At 39.3% G+C, this 22,974-nt stretch overlaps 1 protein-coding gene across 2 annotated transcripts in view; it reads left to right on the top strand.

Moving 5' to 3' along the window:
* mttp (microsomal triglyceride transfer protein) overlaps nt 1–21,479 on the top strand; it is a 29,526-nt gene extending 8,047 nt beyond the window's left edge. For both annotated transcript variants that reach the window (XM_088625962.1, XM_088625971.1), the window contains exons 4-19: nt 808–951; nt 3,601–3,708; nt 4,308–4,424; nt 5,551–5,690; nt 6,711–6,861; nt 7,838–7,995; nt 9,087–9,255; nt 9,536–9,643; nt 9,822–10,034; nt 10,929–11,140; nt 12,626–12,723; nt 12,811–12,932; nt 13,614–13,841; nt 15,411–15,535; nt 18,094–18,264; nt 18,757–21,479. In XM_088625962.1, coding sequence (XP_088482088.1) covers nt 808–951; nt 3,601–3,708; nt 4,308–4,424; nt 5,551–5,690; nt 6,711–6,861; nt 7,838–7,995; nt 9,087–9,255; nt 9,536–9,643; nt 9,822–10,034; nt 10,929–11,140; nt 12,626–12,723; nt 12,811–12,932; nt 13,614–13,841; nt 15,411–15,535; nt 18,094–18,264; nt 18,757–18,910 — 2,418 coding nt within the window. In that variant the 3' untranslated portion in view covers nt 18,911–21,479. The remainder of the gene's footprint in view (nt 1–807; nt 952–3,600; nt 3,709–4,307; nt 4,425–5,550; nt 5,691–6,710; nt 6,862–7,837; nt 7,996–9,086; nt 9,256–9,535; nt 9,644–9,821; nt 10,035–10,928; nt 11,141–12,625; nt 12,724–12,810; nt 12,933–13,613; nt 13,842–15,410; nt 15,536–18,093; nt 18,265–18,756) is intronic.
* The last annotated feature ends 1,495 nt before the right edge of the window (nt 21,480–22,974 follow it).

Genomic DNA, 22,974 nt, shown 5'->3' with positions numbered 1-22,974 from the left:
ATTACCTTATGACAGGAAAATGGATATATCCAGATATATGGTGTATTTATCTGTTTTCAAAAAAATCAGTTTTGCTAGATTGCTATCTGTCTTTGAAAATGACAAATATCATTTATCCTTGCCAGAATGTGATTCAGATGTTTCTTTTTTATGTCTTGTACCTTATTCCAGAGCCTTGTGCAGTACATTTTCTACAAAATGTCCGCCTTACTACTTAACCAGCTATGGCAAAAAGATGATTTTCGCTCTTTTCTTTATTTATGACTTGAGTCTCTTCACTTGCATGTCTCCCAACTCTCTTGAATGCAGTCAACCAACCTCATTAAAGAGTTTTGTGAAGGGGAGACCCCTAGCTGGCTTAACTAATATACTGTAATGCACAAGGCGAGTGCAGTATGTTTACCAGGATTCCCCAGGCAGTGGAACATGATTGGAAGGGCAGTGCAAGGAGCACGGCTAGGATTGGTTAACCAGGGCTTTCTTGGCTCTTTGCAAAACAGCAATCCCTCTGATTTCCCAGGTCCTCGCAGGCTTGGACCTCAATAAGACACATACAATACAGCTCCTCCCCTTAGCACAAACTCTCCTCTAGGTACTCCTGAGCTTGCAGTGTGTTAAAAGATGAACGTTTCTAAAGGGTGTGTTGATAAGAGGTGTATGTCTGCCCATCATCCCTGTGCAAAACGATATTACAAACTCTTTGAGGCGACATCATTCCAGGTGGAAATTGACCATGGTCTCATTGGGATAAGCAATATATGGAATAAAATGAAAGCCGACATCTTTCTCACCTGGGTTTCTCCATAGATGAGTGACATCAGGATTGAGAATGTGACTCCACGCCCAGAGAAGAGTAATGTCTTTCTGGGATCCACTGCCGCAAGCATTCTTGGAAAGGAGAATCTGGCTGACTTACAAAAACCATTCATCTTGCACTGGAATTTTGGAAAGGTAGGGGAAATGTACCTTTTACTATATGTGGTTTCTTATATGACATTCACATTTTTAGTTCAGGTGGGTAGCTACCTCAGCATGCATAGGCTACAAAGGAAGAAGGCTCCACAGCCAAAATATTGTGTTTTCTTCTCTTTTCAGCATGGAATAAACCTATTACTTGTTCATTCACATTTTTAGATGTGTTGAGCAAGGGCAATGATGAGTTTGGAATATGAAGGAACTGTACATACTTAGGCACTGATTGGAAAAAGGTTGGAAAGTTTTCAAAAAGTTACAACCTAGGGTCACATGAAGTGGAGCCTAACCTTGCAGACAACATGCACAAGGCAGAAGAATGAGGTGAATGAGGTACATGTCCACCTCCACAGACACACAATTCAGAGACTTAACCTAAACAGAATGATTTTTTTACTTTGGGGGGAAACTGTAGCACCTGGAGAAAACCCCCCACTCATGTAAATATCACAAAGATGACTCCCCAGTCCAAAACAGAACGCAGAACAGGAAATATGTGATGATGTATACTGTAAATGCATGAGCAAAACCTATTTTGATTAAACTTTCCCATTCTCTGAGATTCATGTTTTTTTATAATACCTTTCCTTCAAGATCTTCTATATTTAAGTAGACTATATTTCTTTTTTGTACATGTTATTTCGATATATTAGCACATTAGTCTTCTGGTTTTCATCCTATCTGAGCTCTTAATGACTTAATTATTTTGTTAATTGGTCTTAATCGGAATATTTTTCTAGTCTGTATTCATAAATTTAAGTCTTCAAAGCTTTAAGGCTGCCCAGAACCAGGCATGAGAATCACTGATCTAGACACAGATGCATTGGTCAACCCAAAATCCATAATAATAGCAAAATTCATGTGTTTTGATTTGACAGGTATTAAAATTGCTCTGTACCATAGTCTGCCCCGTGCAGTATAGCTCTTCTCCAATGCCTGCCATTAACAGGTATAGTTTCAGATGAATAAACAGACATTTCTCTGTTATATCTGTATTTCACACATTTTTCACAGAAGCTACTAAACTACATGTATGGTATTCCTCAAGATGAGCAAGGAAAATGTTCCTAGCTGAAAACCACAAATACATTCAGCCAAGAACTTCATAAATTCCTTCTAGTTTCATGCATTGCAGTCTGGAACTACTTTTTTTCTGACAATAAAATACTCAAATATTCTAAAATGCAATGATCTAAAGAAACTGAAAGTATGTTTTCTTTTACTTTTTGGTCTTTATCATACTTGACCCTAGTAGGTGTGAGTGTGTCGCTCCCTTTATGGAACTTTAATGTCAAATAACTTTTCATTTACTTGTCATAATTTACCAATCTAAGCAGCAGTGATACAATAGTTCAGGTGGGTAGCTGCGTCAGCAGGCTTAGTCTGCAAAGGCACAAGTAATAGGTTTATTCCATGCTGAAAAGAGAAGAGAGAAAACACAAAGTTTCGGCTGTGGAGCCTTCTCCGGGTGTGAGAGAGACAGAGCAGACAGCAAAGATTAAATAGCACAGAAGAACAAAAGCTGGGAGTGGAGAGAAGGCAGGAGGGGCAGAGAGCCCACTCAGGAAGTGCAAAGTGGAGAAGGGTGAAGAAAGGTGTGAAGTCAAAACCTGCAGGAGAATAGAGAAGATTACACAAAAAATAAGTCGGTCATTGAGAGAAGGGGGATGGCGTGAGCCTAGTTTCAGGAAACAATAGTACTTGCTGTATGATTGGCATGGCAGAATAATTCAATCACTGAATGGAAGCCAAGATCGTTGTAGAAATTCCAGACACTTGGCTGGTGGGCACAAAGGTCAGAGTGTTGAGAAAGCAAGTGTGCCAGGCTTTGTTGAGATTAAGCTGTTATCAGGTGCGCCCTCTGCATTGGAGCTGACAGCATAAGAACTCAAGTGCTCAGAGCAAAGGGCAACTGACATGCTGCCTCTAAAGGCAGATAATTTAATAAATGTTGCCCTTGCTGCAATAATGCACTAAACTTTCCTTCACAGTAATGTGACCAAGGGTTGTAGTGAATGGCTGCCTTATGGTGGTTTAGCTTATCAGCTGCATGTTTCTCTGGAAGGCTAAACTAGCTGTACCACAGCCTGTCAGTACTCCTACGGAGAAATTTATATAATGTGTGAATATACCATGTACATATTGCACATTTTTATTTAAGAAATATTATCACATCTCCCTTATAGAGAGGATATTGCTGCTTTGGAATCAGTCCAGAGAAAATACATCTAAATACATTCAAGGGCTTAAGGGAATGTCCTACGCTGACAGTCTAATCTAACATTTTTAATCTTGAATTGAGAAGACTGTGAAGGGACTTGAATCAAGTATTCAAAATCCCCATCAAGGCATTGACCAGGAGTTTATTAGAATAAGCAGTGAAACAGATTACACAAATAGAAATGTTCATATTTTAAATTGAGAACCGATCGCATGTCTTTATGCAAACAGTGAAAGTGTAGAACATGCTACCCAGCTGTGTTGTTGAAGCCATCCTGGCTTCTATAAGAAGCTATATGTGATTCTCATATTACTTTGCTACTGAATACAAGACTAGCTGCCCAAATGGCCTCTTTATGTTTGTAACTGTTCTTACTGTATGTTTTTTCCATGCTTTCTTACTCACAGGTCAAAAACTTGTACACATACCACAGTGAGCATGCCGTCATCAAGAACATTAAGAGGGGCCTAGCCAGCCTGCTTCAGTTGCAGCTCACATCTGGAAAAGTGGAAGAGGTCAGTATGTGTATAATCAAGTAATAATATTTGACACAGTGAATTAGTGTAATTAAGTAAAAATATTTGACACAGTGAATTCGTGTTTTTCTTGCCTTTTCACCAGGTGTGCTAGTGCTAGTCAAAAGTCCCCTAAGTGTCTCAGGAGTTGCATATGGAAATAGGTCCATATATGATTGCTGTGGTTAAATAAAGTCATTTTATATGAAAGATGGGACAGTTTTAAACAGATCATGCTAACCTGTGGTTTGTATATAAATAGAAATGTATTCGATCAAAAAACATTTTCCCTTGATACTTGATGGAACACTTTTTCTTCTTAAAAAGCATCGTGACTGATTGGAATTCTTTGCAAATGGCAAGTTCTTTTCCACGCTATACCCAAATAAAATTGTAGGAAAATTGTAGGAAAAGGTCCACATGGAGTCAATATATGCGCTGAACTGTTTTCACACATCATATTTTAGATTTTCAAAAAATGATTCTATGTTGTCACATCCAGTCTTTTTTTCCAGTCAGTTTGATGACTGGTTATCTTACAGTGGCTTTCGTTGGCAACTCAAGCTGTCTGTTTTTCCATGATGTTTGTCTCAAAACAGGTGGATGTGTCGGGAAAGTGCATGATTGACTATCAGGCTCGACAGAATCAGGTTACTCGAATCAAAGCCGTGGACAGCTGCAAGACTGCAGAGACAGGCTTCACATCTCACAGTAAGGTCAGTGTTGAGGGCTTCTGTGGATCAAAAATGAAGAATTCTGCAAATGCATGGGCATCACATTGCAAAAGCAATCAAACACATAAATAAAAAATCATTGACTCTTTAGTTGCACACTTTGGACTGACAAACATTTTCAGAACAGCACTTACAGTACACTCCATTGTACTGTATAATAACAGTGACCCACAGAACTGCAGCTAAGCTGTGTGCTTTTCTTCAGTTAAGAAACCAGTCTATAGTTAATTTAAGACCGCAATCTATAGTTCAGGCTATTTTTAAAATTAACTTTTGGGGTCTCTGGATTGCTAAGGAATTAAACAGTTTAGTCCCTTAGCAATCCAAAGACCCCAAAAGTTAAAACAGGGGAATTTTTGGATGCTTTAGAAGTGTTACCTTTGTCATTGAAATGTGCATTCCTCTTTTCTGATTCTTAAGTGATGCATTGGTCTAAAAGTCACAATTGCATTAATATTAATAATAATAATGTTTACACTTATACAGCACTTTTCTGGACACTCCACTCAAAGCGCTTTACAGGTAATGGGGACTCCCCTCCACCACCACCAATGTGCAGCATCCACCTGGATGATGCGACGGCAGCCATAGTGCGCCAGAACGCTCACCACACATCAGCTATCAGTGGGAAGAGCAGAGTAATGTAGCCAATTCATAGATGGGGATTATAAGGAGGCCATGATTGGTAAGGGCCAATGGGAACTTTGGCCAGGACGCTGGGGTTACACCCCTACTCTTTACAAGAAACACGCTGGGATTTTTAATGACCACAGAGAGTCAGGACCTCGGTTTTACGTCTCATCCGAAGGACGGCGTGTGTTTACAGTATAGTGTCCCCGTCGCTATACTGGGGCATTAGGACCCACATAGACCGCAGGGTGAGCGCCCCCTTCTGGCCCCACTAACACCTCTTCCAGCAGCAACCTTAGTTTTTCCCAGGAGCTCTTCCATCCAGGTACTGACCAGGCTCACACCTGCTTAGCTTCAGTGGGTTGCCAGTTGTGAGTTGCAGGGTGATATGGCTGCTGGCCATAATGATGAATCGCCAGCTCCTCTTTGGTTCGCTGTTTCCATCGTCTTTTCTTTCATTTCTATTCTCACTACCCAGGTCCTGGGGGTCAGCTCCAAATCCTCTTCCACCACCGAGTTCATTCTGCAAGATGGTTTCATCAAGTCGGCTCTTTCGGAGGAGAGACACACCTTGTCGTTGAATACACGGCAGGCCATTGCAGCCAGAATTGTGTCCAGGTATACAAATAACCCCCAAAAAACATGGGTTTCACAAATGAGTTATCACTGAAGATCGGGAATCGAATCTGAACATTCTTTTTTTGTTTTGATTTGAACATTTTATGAGTCACTGTACTTGCAGTACCTTACTGTACATACCACTTTTGATTGTCACAAAATAACATTTGTTTTTATTTTACCACTGGATTTCGTTTGTTTCCTGTCCTTTCCTGTTCACGTTTAATGGGACTTCATTGAATTTAACTGCTTTTGGATGATTTACTAGACCTACAGTAGATTGCCCAAGTGTTTTTCTTTTTTTTGTAAAATACAGCCTGCATTCCAGTTTGGCTCAAAGGATCTGTATACTGTAAATGGGTCAATTATATTTCAGCCTAGGCCTGGGAGAACCATATAAATGGTTTTTAAAGCTCACCATGAACACAACAGATATTATTCAGGATGTTTTCTAATATCTGTAAAATCCTTGAAAGTTTTCATTCATTTTTATAACTAATATCTAACTGGATATTTTGTTATATAGCCAATGCCTAAAAAGAAACATTCATGTTATAGTGTGCAAATATCCATTTCAATTACATTTTTGTGTACTCTGAATGGTTGGTACTATTTTCTTGTAAAAACAAATGCAATTAAAGGATCTGAAAAGTAGATATATTGTCATGGATGTAGGAAGGGACAAACCGTGGAATGGCAGGAGAGTAGAAGACCCTATGCGTAGTGGCGAGACAGGGGTTGGCCTGGGCTCAGCTGTTCAGGAGTCGTATAGAAACCAATGCCCTCAGGCAGCGGACGTGGGGCGACCTGGTGCTAGGCAGGTCTCAGGACATCTAAACGTCAATGCTGAGCGAAGGTGAATAAGAGACCCGGAAATATATAGCCCCAGCGAGAGAGACACCAGAAGGACAGCAAAGCACAGGAAACTAGGGACAGGACAGAGTGGGAGCCCCCTCTGGCTGCAGAGGGTGTGACACATATTGTAACAAATGAGCTCCAAAACTGAATTTTGTTTTGCAGGCAAAAGTTAGAACTTGTTAAGACAGAGTCAGGACCTCAAGAAAGTGCTGGTAAAGATGTTGGCAGCATCATCAAGTCTTTGGACCCTAAGTATGTGTCCATTTCCCTAGCATCAGAGAAAATCAAGATGGACTGCAAAGGCTGTCCCTCGGTAAGTACCAGTGCATTATAAACATGTCATATACTGTATACAGCGCCCTCCTGATTTAATCATGCTCGCATTGAAGCACAATCATCAATTAACAAAAAGATTTACAGTTTGGAAAATACATCTTCCTCAAAAAAGTCTAAAGAAATCACTGTAATCACAATAGAACTGCACAGTGAAAAGTCACAACCTAGTCACAAAAAGTCACATTTATTAACATCTCTGTAGTTAATATTTTACAAACACTCTTCTGGCAGGAATTACTCTGACAAGACACGTTCTGTAGTCTGATATGAGGTTCTGGTATTTCTGGGGCTTCACACACTGTACTTCACACAGGAGATTATACCAGTCAAGCATCACCAGAAACCCTGCACCTCCCTATTTTTAGAAATGAGGCCCTGGCACAACCTGTGGCATTTATAGGTAACCAGTTTTATCCTGGATTGATTGAATTTAAAGTGGTGAGCATAAGTCAGTAAAAGTCATATGATATGAAACAGAAAAAAAATACAACACTAATATAATGACAAACACCTAAGTGAGAAAATGTCAGAATGTCTTCTCCATCTATCCTTGATTGTAAAGTTGTTTGTTTCGGATAAATGTTGTGGTTGCCCAAAGCCTATTCAGGAATCATTTTACTGTTCTTTTAATCATGAAATAAAAAATAATTGTTATCAGATTGTATTTGTTTTGCATGAGTAGTTTACATTCCCTGTGTCATTCAGGCGAGCACAAACCCACACCACACCCACAGGTGTTCTCGTTTAATTTTAGCATTTGTTTTTATACTGGTTACCAAATCACTGTAATAAAATAGGAGTTTTTAGGAATATAAGGAATGCATTTCTTTCTTGACTATATCAAAAACAAAATTATCACAATATTTAATGTTAAACTAAATAGTAATACGTTAGAGTGAAAGGCAGGTACAGGGCTTTTTCTTGTTCTTTCTGAAGCTCTGTTCTTTCTTAAGCTCTGGAATCACTGGCAAGCAATCCACAAGGACTTTGAACCTGAGAGCCTTTCCAAAGCCCCTGCCTCTCGGAGCTTCTTGTCTCTGATCCAGACTCTTCGAAAATCCAGGAAGGAGGAGATCCTGAAAGTACTCAGGAGCACAAGCCACTCTGCCCTGTAAGCACAGCTGCCGAGCTTCATTGCATGAAATGTACCCTCAGCTCCGCACAGAAATAGCAACTCAAAAACCAGTGGCAGTCCATTAAGATTATCTACAGTTTTTCCCATTTTTATACACTGTATTTGTATTCATTGCCATCCATATTTTCTGTCACTTCATTCCTCATTTGGTTTTTTGCAACAACCCCCAGCACAACTGCACCTCATCCCTCAGCCCTCAGGTGAATTCATCTCATATCTCAGATGAGAGGAGCCTGGTTGTCTCTATGTTGTATTTCATTCACGACCATAAAGATGAAACTCTGCTCTTTTGTCCTGAGGCCATCTTTTTTTTAGAATTCTTGCTCAGGCATGGTATTTATTTTTGTTATTATTTCGTCTGCTGATGCACTAAGCAGTAGCAGAGTAAATGTGTGCAAACAGCAGAGAATCAGACCTGTCGGGGAGAATAAGTGCGATGAAGACAGTTTACACTGAGTGAGAACAGGCTCACTGAAGCACGCAGTAATACCTTGTATTACAGTCTAGATGTCTGGGTTAAGTATCAAAGGAAAAGCCAGACTCCTAGAGGAAAGGTGACCACTGGACGTTATATATTTATTATTCGCAGTATGTATAGTATTGGCTGTAGTAGTAATAGTTATACACTAATTGTCCAAAATACGAGGGACCTGCTGTGAATTGAATGTGTTGTCTCAATGGCAGAAGGTCTAAGTCAGGCCTTCAAGAACCTCCCTGGCTAAGAACAATCCTGACATCTATTGGAAAATGCTGTTCAGTCTCACACCCCTTTACCCTCATACGTAGGGCAGCTGAAGATTATGGTGCTGGATAGCATTAGATAGACATTTTCAAACCCTTATGCAATACAGTACATATCAAATCCTGTTCAAGCTTTTCCTGCTGCTCATAGATGGCCAACATGTTGTTTGGAAGGAGTTCCTTATAGTTTTGATAGCTGGCATGGTAGTGGTAGCGTGAAGCATAGTTCTGTTTAGGGTAAGCTACTAAAATCTGTAACTGTGAGGCTGAGATTTCCTTCATGGGGTAACAATTAAGAGTTAGAAAACGTCTCTTGCCCCCTGCAGGCCACAAGTAGTAGATGCTGTCACCTCTGCCCAGACCCCAGCTTCCCTGGAGGCCATCCTGCAGTTCCTGAACTTCTCAGACCCTGAGGGCCTGGTGCTGCAGGAGAGGTTCCTCTATGCCTGTGGCTTTGCTTCCCATCCAAATGAGAAGATGTTGAAAGCCTTGATGGTGAGCTTGCATTCAGCTGCACTACTAAACCGCTACGACTGTAAATTGTGACACACTCAGAACTGCTTTGATAGCATGAGCAGCCGCATGTTGAATTGTTGTTTTCCCACAGCACCTCCAGATCAGTGGTTTATAATTATTCTGTGTCAGAGCCTGTATGAAACATGAGTGCATTAACCCACGTTATTCAGTGTTTGCTATTTAAAAATAAACAGGCATAGTCACTTTCAGTGGCTTATGTTCTTTGACATCCCTGTTTTGTTCTATGTTTTCAACACAGGACATTTGGAATGGCAAGATTGGTAGCAGCGATATCAAGGAGTCGGTCATAATCATCATGGGAGCCCTGGTGCGAAAGCTGTGCCAGAAGGGGGGATGCGAGCTTCCAGTAAGTCTGATCATTGCCATTCTTTAGCCCAACCATCTTCTTTCACTTCAGAATTCTGGTTCCATTACAAACTGGGATTCTTTAACCATTTATGGCATTTATGGCACATCCTCCTACTTTTATTTCATTTTAAAGGCCTGAATAAGGCATTGTTCTTAGCCTCGCTGTTATTGTTTAGACAGTAGTCCAGGTAAAGAAACTGATACTGGAAGGACCTGAGAGCACAGAGGTGGAAGCAGAGGTGCAGATGTACCTGCTGGCTCTTAAGAATGCCCTACTCCCAGAGGCCATCCCTCTCCTGACACAGTTCTCAGAATCCGCTGCAGGGCCCATCAGCACCATTGCCATCACAGCTCTCCAGAGATACGACGCGTCCCTGATCACAGACGAGGTAAGCCGTCCGAAAGAAATAAGCGTTAAAGGGGTGGGTTTTGAAGCACAGCTGGAAAACTATATTCCAGAGATCATGTTTCCTGGATCTGGGCGGTGTTCTTTGCTGACTGTGACTGGAATTTGCCAGGTTGCAGTTGTACAATTGTTCGGTTGCTACAAGAGCTAAGCGACACTGAGCCAGCAAGAGTGTCCTCAGATTGCCTTGTACAGTATGTAACAGTGAGCCTGGGGACTTGCCGGGAGTCTGTGAGCCTGCAGTGTTACCAGTGGGAGCTCCGTCTGTCTCCCCTCCAATCCCTGAGCTGTCCCGTTGGTGTATCAGGTTTCCAATGCGAAAGAAGAGTTGATGGCCCGACGGGGCATATTTCAAAGGGCATGTGCATGTTCTCTGCATATTTCTTTTGCTGGTATGAAGATTGTTGCAGTGAACCCAACTGAAAATTGAAAAACCCAAACTGCTTGGGCCTAGAAATATACATATTTCCAGTTTGCAAACACATTAAATAAGAAAATAGTCTTAATCATTTAACTTTAATTTCAGCAATACCAGTCTGTATAGCAATGACGTACTCTTCATGCACATTGTTCCACATTTAATGCATAGTCAACCACTTAGTTGATGAGTTAGATGCTCAGCAAATTTAATTATTCCAGAAAACCATTTTTATTATTTTTTAATACTTAATTTCATTGCAAGAATGTTGCTTGTACAGTATGTTCCAAGTTCCCATCATTAACTCTGTAGGAAATGTTTAAGAAAGCTGAATGGGGCTTTTCAAATTTTTTAGATTAATTTCATTAAGATCTGTGAAGCATCTCACAGTATGAGCATGCGGTATATCTGGAAGAAATCCAGCTACAGCTGATGATCCCTGTTTCCCAAATGTACCAGGTGAAAAAGGCTCTGAACAGGATCTATCACCAGAACAGAAAAGTGTATGAAAAGGTGGTGAGGGCAGCAGCAGCTGATGTCATCTTCAGCAGCAATCCCACATACATTGAAGTGCAAAACCTCCTCCTCTCCATCGGCTCACTCCCCAATGAGATGAACAAGTACATGGTCTCCAAGGTCCAGGACATCCTGCACTTTGAAATGCCTGCAAGGTAGGTCTTCATTATGTTCGGTGGGCTCTGGAAAAGATCGGTCATCTCTTTCGCTAAGACGTGGATAAGCACAACCACACTCCATAAAAAGCTCAATACTCTTCTGGCAGCTATTCCACCTCAGATCTCTTGAGGTAAGCAAATCTGGACCTGGTTAGTACATGGGTGAGATGCACCACCTGTAAATCCAATTTTATCAGATTTCTTGAGGCAAGTACTGTATATCTGGGGCTGGTAAGTATTTGGATAAGATACACAAGAGGAAAGTCAGTTTTATCAATGGTTCTTTTCTTTCTGGACCATGGTTCAAAACAAATGTCCTGTTAAGGCAGAAGGGTGGGCTATGCTGTGTAGGACATGTCATCTTCATATGAAATGTGAAGCTAAATTACTATCCAGGTGTCTGTGAACCATACAGATCTCATGACACTTCACACTTAATGTGATGTCCAAACTCCGCTGTAGTGCAGTAGCTTATTCACTGGCGCTTAGCTTTAAAGAGCTTGAAGCTTGTGTTGAAAGTCTTTATGCAAAGTTTAATTTCCTCAAAATCACTATTGCAGACTTCATAATAGCGTGGTTTTAGATGATTGTTTTAAATTTCGCTGTTCAGTGTGAACGTAGCACTGTGGCACAGAGGTTAGCATTGCAGCCTAGCAGTGATGAGGCCCTGGGTTCAATTCCTGGGATACTATCTGCATGGAGTTTTGCATGTTATCCCACTACTCACATTGATTTCATCCAAATGCTCTGCTTTCCGCCCACAGACCAAAGACATACTGTCTGTAGATATATTGGCTTATGGGAAAATTGACACTGGTATGAGTGTATGCCCTGTGATGGACTGGTGTTCCGTCTAAGGTGAATCCTGCTCTGTGCCTTTTACTTGCCAGAAGAGGCTCTGGCTCCCCTGTGACCCTGTATTGGATAAAGCAGTTAGAAGATGGATAAATGTTTCATGTGAGCACAGCGTGGAGGCCTGGTAGTTTGCTCTGCAGCCTTGTGACTCTAGGGTCCTTGATTTGATTCCAGATTGGGAAACCTTCTACGTGGAAATGTAATGTTCTCCCCACTTTCACTTGTGATTCTCCCACCTTCTTAAGACATGCCTGCTAGGTTAATCATTGTTTTTCCCGATTGTCCCTGGGTTCTTGGGTGTGTGAATGTGCCTATGGTATACTGTTATTAGGTTATATATTATTGTTTAGGGCACCTTAACACCCAGAATTAACTACCGTGACATAATATATATGTAGGTAGTGTTCTGATTAAGTAGTTCAAGTAGGTACAGTAGCAGCGTCAACATGCGTAGGAACAAGTTCAAGGTTTACTCCATGCTAAAAAGAGAAGAAAGGAAACACAACATTTTGGCTGTGGGGCCTTCTTCGGGTGTCTTTTCAGCATAAAATAAACCTTTAATGTATTCTAATTAAGCCTATTTCACCTCAAGAATTCAGTACTGTTGATATTCTTTATCTGTTTCAGTAAAGCAGTTCGGCAGGTGATGAGAAACACGATTGCCCACAACTATGACCGTTTATCGAAAACTGGCTCCTCGTCTGCTTACTCTGGCTACATGGCACGTAGGTGACTCTTTTCTTAATCACTATCCTCTGTTGCTCTGCAACAAAGTCTTTGTAAAAGGGGCTGATATACTTTGTATGTTGCAGGAGGTTCAGACACCACCTCCACCTACAGTTTGGACATCCTGTACTCTGGCTCTGGTATTCTGAGGAGAAGCAACATGAACATCTATGCTTTAAGTAAGGACACCCAACTTCATGCCAGCCAGGTACTGTATTTAATTCTTTTTTACTTAGGCAATAAAAAGTGAAACATTTTGTCTGAAGCGTTCCATAAACATATGCTTTCTTCATGACTATAGCCTTCGTACTACTTATTAATGCAATTTGGAAAGGGACAAAAATACCACAATAGCAGAAAATGCATCAGAAGGCGCAGATTTAACCAGCAGTATGGAATTTCCCAATGAGAATCTAGAAGGTAATATTTAGTTTTGTGACAACTGCCTTGTGAGATGCAGGAACCGGGAAAATCATTTCTACTAACTTCTTAGTAGAATTCTCCAGTTCCTTTTCTCTGTGGAGAACAATGAAAATTCAATTTTTTCTGCTTTGTCAAAGTTATCAGAAAACAGTTTTCAAAGAGACACTTCGTGTTTTGTAAACTGGTAGTTTACAATGAATTCTCATAGTTACTATGCTCTGATATGTTCCTGAACATATAACGTATGTTTATATATAACACATTTTAAATGTAAAACATGGGATATTTAAAAATAAATGTGATCTGATTTGGTCACAAACCAGTACCATTAGTGGGTTCCTATGACTGGAGCTGGGAAACAAAACCCACTTTTGTTACATTAAAAAAATCCATCAGCAAGGGACGTATGATGTATTAAAAAGGGGGTGCCTGCTGATTTTGCATCTGATAACTGTATCTTGCCCAGGTTGTCATAGAGGCTCAAGGTCTGGAGTCCCTGATCGCTGCCACTCCTGATGAAGGTGAGGAGGATTTAGAGTCCTTCGCTGGAATGTCTGCCCTGCTGTTCGATGTCCAGCTGCGACCAGTCACCTTCTTCAAGGGCTACAGCGACCTGATGTCCAAGATGTTTACAGCTACTGGAGATCCAATCAATGTGGTCAAGGGCCTCATTCTGTTGATAGATCACTCTCAGGTAAGCATACTGTGGCAGGCCGGGTCAGGGAAGATTGATATGACATCCAACTTGCCACAGAGACCTCATTAGGCCTCTTAAGTCTGTAAATAGCCACACTATAGGTGAATTAGGTCATATTAAATAATTGGTTAGAGGATTACAAGTCACACTCTCACATTGTGTGTGATTAAGATAGTTTATTATAGCTTCCGTGGTGTTGGTGGATGGATATAGAATGTCAAGTCTTTGTGTGCTAGAGGAAATGTTTTGCCATGATAAAAAGTCAGTTCATAGCAGTCTTCCAGTCATTGGATGTTCAGGCCCTTTGAGCCACCTTATTTTGGTTGGTGTCCTCCATGAAATTTACAGGCTGGATTCCACTGTGGCTTGTCTGATGAAGGAATTTTAGAGAGCAAAGAAAAGTTTATGAACCAAGACTGCATTTGAGGAGTAAGATTCATTTTGCTGACCGTGGTAATGAACTGGAAGTGTAATCCTGTGCTACGTATACTAATAAACTACGAGAACATTTGTGTGTCTAATTCTTCTGTGGAGGAGTGGAAGAAAACATTGAAAGATCCCAGGAAGCGGTGATGTGGCAACCCTAAACTGTCATAATATATAATGAAAGCGAAACTTTGGACCTTGGTCTCATGTGCTGAGCTTGAATTTGTCTTGCATTTCTTGCACAGTTGATGAATAGTGCACTTATCAGCACTACTGATCTTTTTCTTGGGCGTATGGTGGCGCAGTGGCTAGCACTGCAGTCTCATAGTGCTGGAATTCTGGGTTCAATTCCAGATGTGTGGTGCTGTTTGTGAGTAATTTGTAAGTGCTCCCGATGTTCACATTGGTTTTCACCAGGTGCTCCAGTTTTCTCTCACAGTCCAAAGACTTCTGGGAGAATTGCTGTGAATGTGTTTGTGTCTGCGTGTGCCCTGAGATGGACTGGCATCTGATCCAGGGTGTATCCCATCTAGAGCCCATTGCTTGCCAAGATATGCTCTGGCTCTGGCTCTGGCTCTGGCTACCCTGAATTAGATGAAGCAGCTAGAAAATGGGTGGATCACATTTTGATCCCAAACCAACACATCTATGATGAAACGAGTCAAAAGATTGAAAAGGAAAGACCCTACATCTTTCTAGCTGTAGTACAGAAATGTATAAAGTGTAAGTGGGTCAGGTGAATAAACTGAACCACAAAATCCTAAGTTTTAATTTAAAAAAACACATTGCATAACTTCTGAGTAACTCTGTGAAGTTGGAAAAAATGCAACAGAGGAAAGCAAATGTCATTCTCTAAATGGTCATATAGATCTGTGCTGCGTAACACGAACATGGTCCTGCACAAAAAAAAAAGCGTAGGCATCCATTTCATTAGACAGATGAGTTACAGTAGCATCCAATTCCTAGAAATGTGCCACAGCCAATTTGGCTTAAGGATCTTTTCAATTTTAATTTGATCTTTCCAAAGTCTCGCCGCTATGCTGTCTGCTATCTATCTGTCTGAAATGGATTTGTTCTTGTTTTAAATTACTTACTCTCCATCCCTCTCTCTCTCTTTCGCCCACTCTCTCTCCCTCTCAGGTCATCCAGTTACAGTCTGGGCTGAAGGCCAGTGTGGAGTTCCAGGGAGGGCTGGCCATTGACATTTCAGGTGGCATGGAGTTTAGCCTGTGGTATAGGGAATCTAAGACCAGTGTAAATAACAGGTAGGTTTGCTGCTGAATTCATAATGTGTTCGTTTTAGAAAGCGTAAAAAGGGTGGCACAGTGGGGTAGTGGTTAGAATTTCTGCCTCACTGCTCAGGGGCCCTGGGTTCAATTCTGGACCTGGCGTGCTGTCTGTGTGGAGTCTGTATGTTCTCCTCATGTTCACATGGTTTTTTCTTCAGGGTTCTCCAGTTTCCCCCCACAGTCCAAAAAATATACTGGTAGTAAATGGGCTTCTGGAAAGAACTGGCCCTGACATGAGTGTGCGTGTGAGTGTGCGTGTGTGTGCGCGCGCGCGCGTCTGTGTCTGTGTGTGCCATGAACTGACAGCCCAACCATGGTGTATCCTCTCTTGTGCCCGATGCTTGCTGGAATGGGCTCCGGCTCCCCTGCGACCCTGTATTGGATGAAGCAGTTAGACAGTAAATGGGTAAAGATACAACAATTGCTAACCTGAAATCCCTGCAGTTGTTTTTGTGACCAAATCACACTGGGGTCTACCCTGTTTCCACTGATCCTTAAACAATATAAATGAAAATTCTAAGTGAAAATGGGATGTCTGCCTTTTCTCATAGTTACTACTCTGGAAAAAGTCCTATAGACGAAAAGAAAAATCTGCTATTAAATTCCCCAATTCCCCCAGTTATAAGTATAATAAGTAATAAGAGCTTGCCGAGGGGTCATCATAGACAGATGAGCAGATATACCCATGTACAGTTTAAACTTTTTTTTCAGCTCTTCCAAGCTTATTTCATATCTCCAGAAGAAGAATGACATGGACAGGTGTTAAGGCCAACACAATGTGTAGCACACAGTCTAAGAATAGCCCTGGGGGCTATCTATATCACCACAACACATGCTAGTGATATTGTTGCCAAGCCATACTGCATCCAAAAGGCCAAACAACAGTGCAGTGTTCAATTGAAATGAAAATGTGTGTACAATTTTTATAATTCTATATAATATGTGTGGAATTGTAGCCCGCTTACTGGCAATTAGTTTTAAGTATTGTTTGGCAAATGTAGAAAAAAGCTGATCTAGTACGTTTTGTTTTTAAATCTTTGCAAAAAAACAAAGCCATCCTTTAAACCCATGGACCCGTACAGTATGCTTGAACAATTCGACAATTGAATCCTAGCATAACATTTTTTACTGGCACTGATGCCATTTCAAACATTCACATTTGATGAATAAGGGATTCTAATTCAGTGTCACCTAAAGGGGATTTCTAAACATAGTGAAATGCAAGGAATGTGTGTTGTGTTTTATGACAACAAAGATAAAAATGCAAATCAGAATTTGTCAAATCAACAGGACCTACCAATAAAGAATGATATCCATTTATGTGGCCCTCTATGGTTCTCCAGTACTTTGTAATTATAAGTTTACTTGGGATCTATTATATTTGTGACCATAATGAATGTAATCTTTCATTAGGGGAGATGATCCATTTCTCCTTAGTAATCTTTGGGGTAGTACAAAATTAAGGGGGATATTTAAAACAATTAATCACTGATTTCATTAATTGTGATAAACAGTTTTATATGATTAATGCTCAAGCAATAATTGTATTGTTTGTACATGGATGATTGTCAGGGAATACAAAATTGTACAAGAATATTAAACAGGATACTTCACCAGTTTTTATAGAAGGGCTCAGTCTACTTTAAAGGGTGTTTTGAATATTAGACTTCTTAAAATCACTTCAGTTTTACTCCAATTTTAAATGCAATTTTCAATGAGTATACTGTTCTTGCTGTTAATTGCAGCAATATTTTTTATATTAATCAGATTATTTCATTACTCATTAATTAATTTCAAATGATATGAATGATTATGTTTATTTAAGCAGGTAAAAACAGCATGCATAATCAAGTGAATTCTTCTGTGCATTTACAATACAGAGGCAGTGCAACACCCACAAATTTTAAATCACATCTATTTTAAAGAAACACATATATTATGTACTCATAAAATAGAAACAGTACTAAATAGTAGAATAATACAGTTCTGATTCTGATTTATTAAAAGCTATTTTGGCTTGATCCTCCTCAGACTATAAACATTAAGTATGCTACACCCTAATAATTGAATTTGGGTTGAATTGGGTTACTGAAAATGTATGAGGAGCTTCGGTCCTGTAAAACAGATCAAAAAGTTGCTTTCCCATTATTAATCAATGACAGAAGTCACAGAAAAACCCTGTAGATTGCAGCAATATAAATTATTCATCCTGAATTGGCAATTAATAATTTATTATACAGGTTTCTGCAGTGTTAATTGATTTCCAACAATTGGAAATGCGTTTCATCAGAAATTTGAAAAAGAATTAGTCATTCTCTTGGTTATAATTTCAGTTATAAACATAGGGATATTTATGAACATATCTTACAGTATGTTAAAGGAACAGTACAATTAATTTGGAAGGCTGCCAAAATGAGTAAACTATCTAAAGATTTAAGATTGTTAGGGCATTCGTCTCTGGTGCAATTATTGATAAACTAGCAGTTGTGTGATAGTGCTGCTTTCATTCTTAAAGTTATCTTGCTGGTTTCTAGGGGTGCCTTGTTTGTGATGGGCAACGTGACAGTGGACATGGACTTTGTTAAAGCCGGGGTGGAGGTCAGCTTTGAGACTGAAGCCACACTAGATTTCATTACCACAGTGAAGTTCTCTGAATACCCCTTTCTGGTGTGCATGCAGATGGACAAAGAATCCTTTCCTTTCAGGTAAGCTGTTGCTGATGATGTGCGGGGCTTTGCTTTGCAAAGATCTCTAAAAAACTGGAGATCTATTTGTCTGAGATATATTCATACTTTAAATACTCCATCTTCTCGGTCCTCAGCTCCAGTCGTGAGTAAGTTGAGTCAGAAATAGGAATTTGTCCAAATGGTATTACTTTTACCCAACACGTACAAACACTGTGACAGGGCAAGTGATGGCCCTGCCTGAAATTGTTTTCAGCTGGGCTGGAGTGTGGAGTGTCCTTATTAGTCCCGTGACTGATTGACTAGCATGTTTTGTTCTCAGGGCACGATCAGTGTGCCCACCTCCCCAGGAGTCCCATATACCAGCCCAGCCGCATTTCATTTATGGCACATCAGCCATTAACTCAATCAAGTACAGGAAAGCATAAAACGTGGCCCTTCATCCTCATGTGATGTGTTAGCTTCTTCTGGGTTGTAACCATTTCACCCTCATTTCTACCACTGCATTCCCAGGGAGTACATGACAAAGTACGAAAGCATCCAATCGGGAAAGCGCTTCGTCTCCCGCAGGGGCAGGAGAGACCAAATACCCGGCTCCGAGCTCCCGCTCCACCAGGAAAACTCCAACATGTGCAAGAAAGTGTTCACTGATGACTCAGACTGGTAGATGAGCATGTGGTTATCCCCAAGGCTGCCACGCTCCCTCAGTGATCAGAGAATTAAGGAATGTGTTTGTCAAACTTGAGAAGTTGGGCTGGCAACGGGTTTTATTTGTCACAACTTTCCACCTGTTTATTACACAGGAAAACATTTAGGAAGTCGTCAAGTAGTGTAAATATTTACACAGCAAAACAACTCCAACACTAAGATCAGTCTTCAGAAATTAACTTACAGAGGTAATCCTCAGGCTATTGGTCTCATGTCTTTCAAGACGCTATGGAAAATCAGTGACTGCTTAGCTTGAGACTCTGGTCTTGCTGTATCAGATTTATTCCTTAAATGTATTTCCTGTTTAATAAAGCCTTATCGGTCCAACATGGCCAAGAAGGTGCCAGAACTGTACAAACAGTGTTTACATATTTACATTTATTTAAAACGTTTTTGTAAAATAGACAGATTATTGATTTTAAGATGTTCCTTCTTGCCAACAGAGTTTTGTAAAAAATATACTGTATGTGGTATATAAAAAGATGCAAGATGGGTATTTCAGGTTACACCTGCTCATGTTTACAGCAGTGCTCATGAAAATTAGTCTCTTTTTTTAAGTTTTGTGTAGAATGTTCAAGAAAAAAAAACAAATTTGGAAATTGGTCATGGTCTTTGAAATGGAAAGAATGTGACACTGAGGCTTGATTTATCCTCTTTTGTGAAGATCTTATCTAAAGTCCGTGCTTGACAGATTCATGTGAGGAGTGAGCAGGCAGAGGGACCTCTGATCAGGTTTGACTAAGAAATGTTTTGCTTCCTGTAGTGTGGGAGAGGTGATACTGGTATGTGAAAATGGAAATACAAATCTCATTGTACAGCAGTTAGTATCCTAGGTACCTGTATTACTTCTGCCTTCACTCCACACAGCATAAAGGCAACTCAATGTGTATTATGAAAAATGAAATAAGGATTACACTGGTTGATACTGTTTTGTTTTGAACACACCAGCTAAAATATTTGTTTCATGGCAGTAAACAGTCACTGTAATGATGTTTTTTATCACTCATGGTTTTTAAAAGAACCAAAGTTTTATGACTTCTCATAATTTTTGTATTCCAAAAAACAGGTTGATCTTATTCAAAACTGAAACAAGTAAAGATGAAGCTCAAAATCAGAATGCAGCCTAGAATAGGCCTTCTCTGGCCTTCTCTGGCCATGACCCTTCCAAACCACCCCATTGTAGTCCTTGAGTGCAGCCAGCACCAGAATTGTTATATTGATACAAGTTATTTAGGACTGGCTGTTCATAAATCCAGCAGTAAAGTGAATTGGAAAGGCCACACTTGGAGAAGATCTGGTCTTGTCTTTTGCTGGAAAAGCTGAATATCAAGTTGCAATTAAACAAAATTCTGATTGAATTGGAGTTGTTTGATCAATATCAGCTTCTCATTAAGTATAGATTTCTATCAGAACATTTATATTTGCCCATCTTTCTACTAGTTTTAATTTATATAAAGAACAACAATGCAAATTGCTTTGGAATGGATGATGCTATATTTATTTCTGATACATTGGAAATGGTAATTATACAAAATAGAATATTTTATAAATAATAATTATAAATTATTATATAAAATATAAATTACTTGGAATTGTGGATTATTTCCAGATTTTGGCAATTATACTATCGGATAATCATGTCTTAGTATGATTCTTGAATAGGGCAGGATGCTTTTCAGATCATCTATCCCATCATATAAATTCCAACAATCAGAACTCTCTTAAAAATCATTTTACCATTCATCAGGCACCTTTACTGGGGCATGGGGGTCACCAAAATGCAAAAGATAGTTTTCATACTCATAATGTGTAATTTTTTTCAACAGTGACAAGATTTAGTGTCTTCATACTGTATGCTTTAGATTATTTGTAATTTATGACAGCGTTCATAAGAATAATCCAGTGTGATTCTGTGTTGTATTTGGATATCTTTCGTGAGAGTAATTTTGGAAAAGGATGATAAAACACTGAGAACCCATGTTTTACAGGACACCCATTTACTTTTCATGTGCATACGTGCAACTACAGTACATCAAAGTAATGCACTGAAGTGTTAATTCAGTGCTTTAGAGATGTATGCCAGTCTTGAACAGTTCTAATTCAAAAGAAAGTATTCTGTAACCGAAGCTTCCTTCCTCTCATATTCCTTCTCTGTTTTCACTTTTCTGATATTTTTCGTTTTTCATAGAGTTACAGTAGTTGACATGGTTTTGTGATGTTACTTTGGTGGGCATCTTTATGAAAGGTGATAAGCCAGAGAGAACTTAAATGTCTAATAGAGAAAAGAAACAGTTGATAATGCTCTTGGTATTAAAAAAAAACAGAATAATTCAAAGTTTTGGTGTTTCCATGAGCCTCTTTCAAGATTGAAAACATTAGATGTAACTGTGGAATGTCTTAATGTTTTCATACAGTATCTCACTTGTTCTTTCAGGGTTACATGCTTGAGACTCCTATTGTAAAACTTACTTTCTGTGTAATGAGAACTACAGTACAATACTACACAGAAATAAAAAAGTATTTAAGGACTTCTCATTATATTTATTCAAATACTGTATCTGCCATGTTAAGAAAGTACAGCATTTATTACTTTATTATTCCACCTCACTTGAGGCCCTATGTTTAGATATTTTAGATATTTTTGAAAGATAAAGACTATTTCAGAGTTTTGAAGATACATTTTAAGGATTTTTCTTAAGAAAATGTATTATCCTGGTAACTAAGCAAATACCAATGCTTTTTATTCTACTAAAACTGAAAAAAAACTGAATTTTTTCGGTTTCCCAAATTTGCAAGGACTTTTTGTATTTCCAAAAATAAACAAATGTCAAGTAGACCAATTGCCACATGAGATCCAAACTAAAATCAAGGAGTAATACAGGTCCTAAAATATGATATTTTTGAAAGCAACAAGGTCAAGAATCTTTTCCAGAATTAATTTGATGGTGAGTGGCAATTTTATCCCATTCCCAGCCTCACTCAAATAAAGTGAGCTAAATACTTTGGGTTTCAGTATGCTTATTGAACATTACAATGACAAATGGAGGGAGCAGTACTGTATTTAAAGTGACATTTTCTTGGGAACTGTATTTTTTAATATTTCTGAATCATCGGTCCTTGTGATGTATGCAGCTTTAGCTTTTAATTAGGTATGGCACGTGTGGGTGATAATCTCTAATAATGTGAGAGTATACAGCAAGATAAAAAAGTACTATAAATATGTCACTACTTAATTTATCTTAAGTGGCAAGATTTTAAGGCCCAGGGCTGCCTCATTACAATTATAATTGGTGCTCATTGTGGCTATACTGTATATTATATATTCCCATGATAAATTTTCTTAACATGTACAGTATATTGTGTAGTATAATAAATACTGTATATATAGTATTTATCATTTATATCTATAATATTTATCAGGTTTTTCAAAGTGCAAATGTGTTGTTTAAATGTTAGGATTGCTAAATACATTTTTTTTTCTTTCATAGCCAAATACAATTGCTGATATACTGACGCAATCACCCAGTTTTCACTACACAGTGGTTAGAATAGGAACTGTCTAACTGCCCAGACATGCTATGATACAGTCTCAGGGTTGTGTGTCATAACCAAACTTGTTGAAACATCATTTCTCAAACATCTAGAGCCTGTCATAACTTGATTAAATTTCCCTTTTCATCTACAGTTTAGTGAACCAGAGATTATATTTGGCCATTTTAGCATAACTTTGTCAGTTTTCACAAAATGTTGATAGTTTGAATTTTAAATAATCTAAACTGAATTTTACTTTTAGATACTTTAAGATCATGTGACAAATGCTTTTATGTGTACTTGCTTATGTACTTACCAGGAGGGCAAAAGCAAAATTCAGTAGTTGTTTTACTGGGGGGGGGGTGGTTCTGCTCAAGGGTTTTAGGTACAGTACTGTACATATGAAAGTCTGATGCCTCAAACAAATACTAATGAAATATAAAGTCCAGGCATCAGATGTAACCTTTTTTTCTAGGTCTCCTCTTAGGTCTG

The sequence above is a fragment of the Lepisosteus platostomus genome, chromosome 1 (genome assembly GCF_059453375.1).
Source record: "Lepisosteus platostomus isolate fLepPlt1 chromosome 1, fLepPlt1.hap1, whole genome shotgun sequence".
Lineage (NCBI taxonomy): Eukaryota > Metazoa > Chordata > Actinopteri > Semionotiformes > Lepisosteidae > Lepisosteus > Lepisosteus platostomus.
The sequence above is the reverse complement of the archived record's forward strand: the minus strand, read 5'-3'. Positions and strand labels throughout refer to the sequence as shown.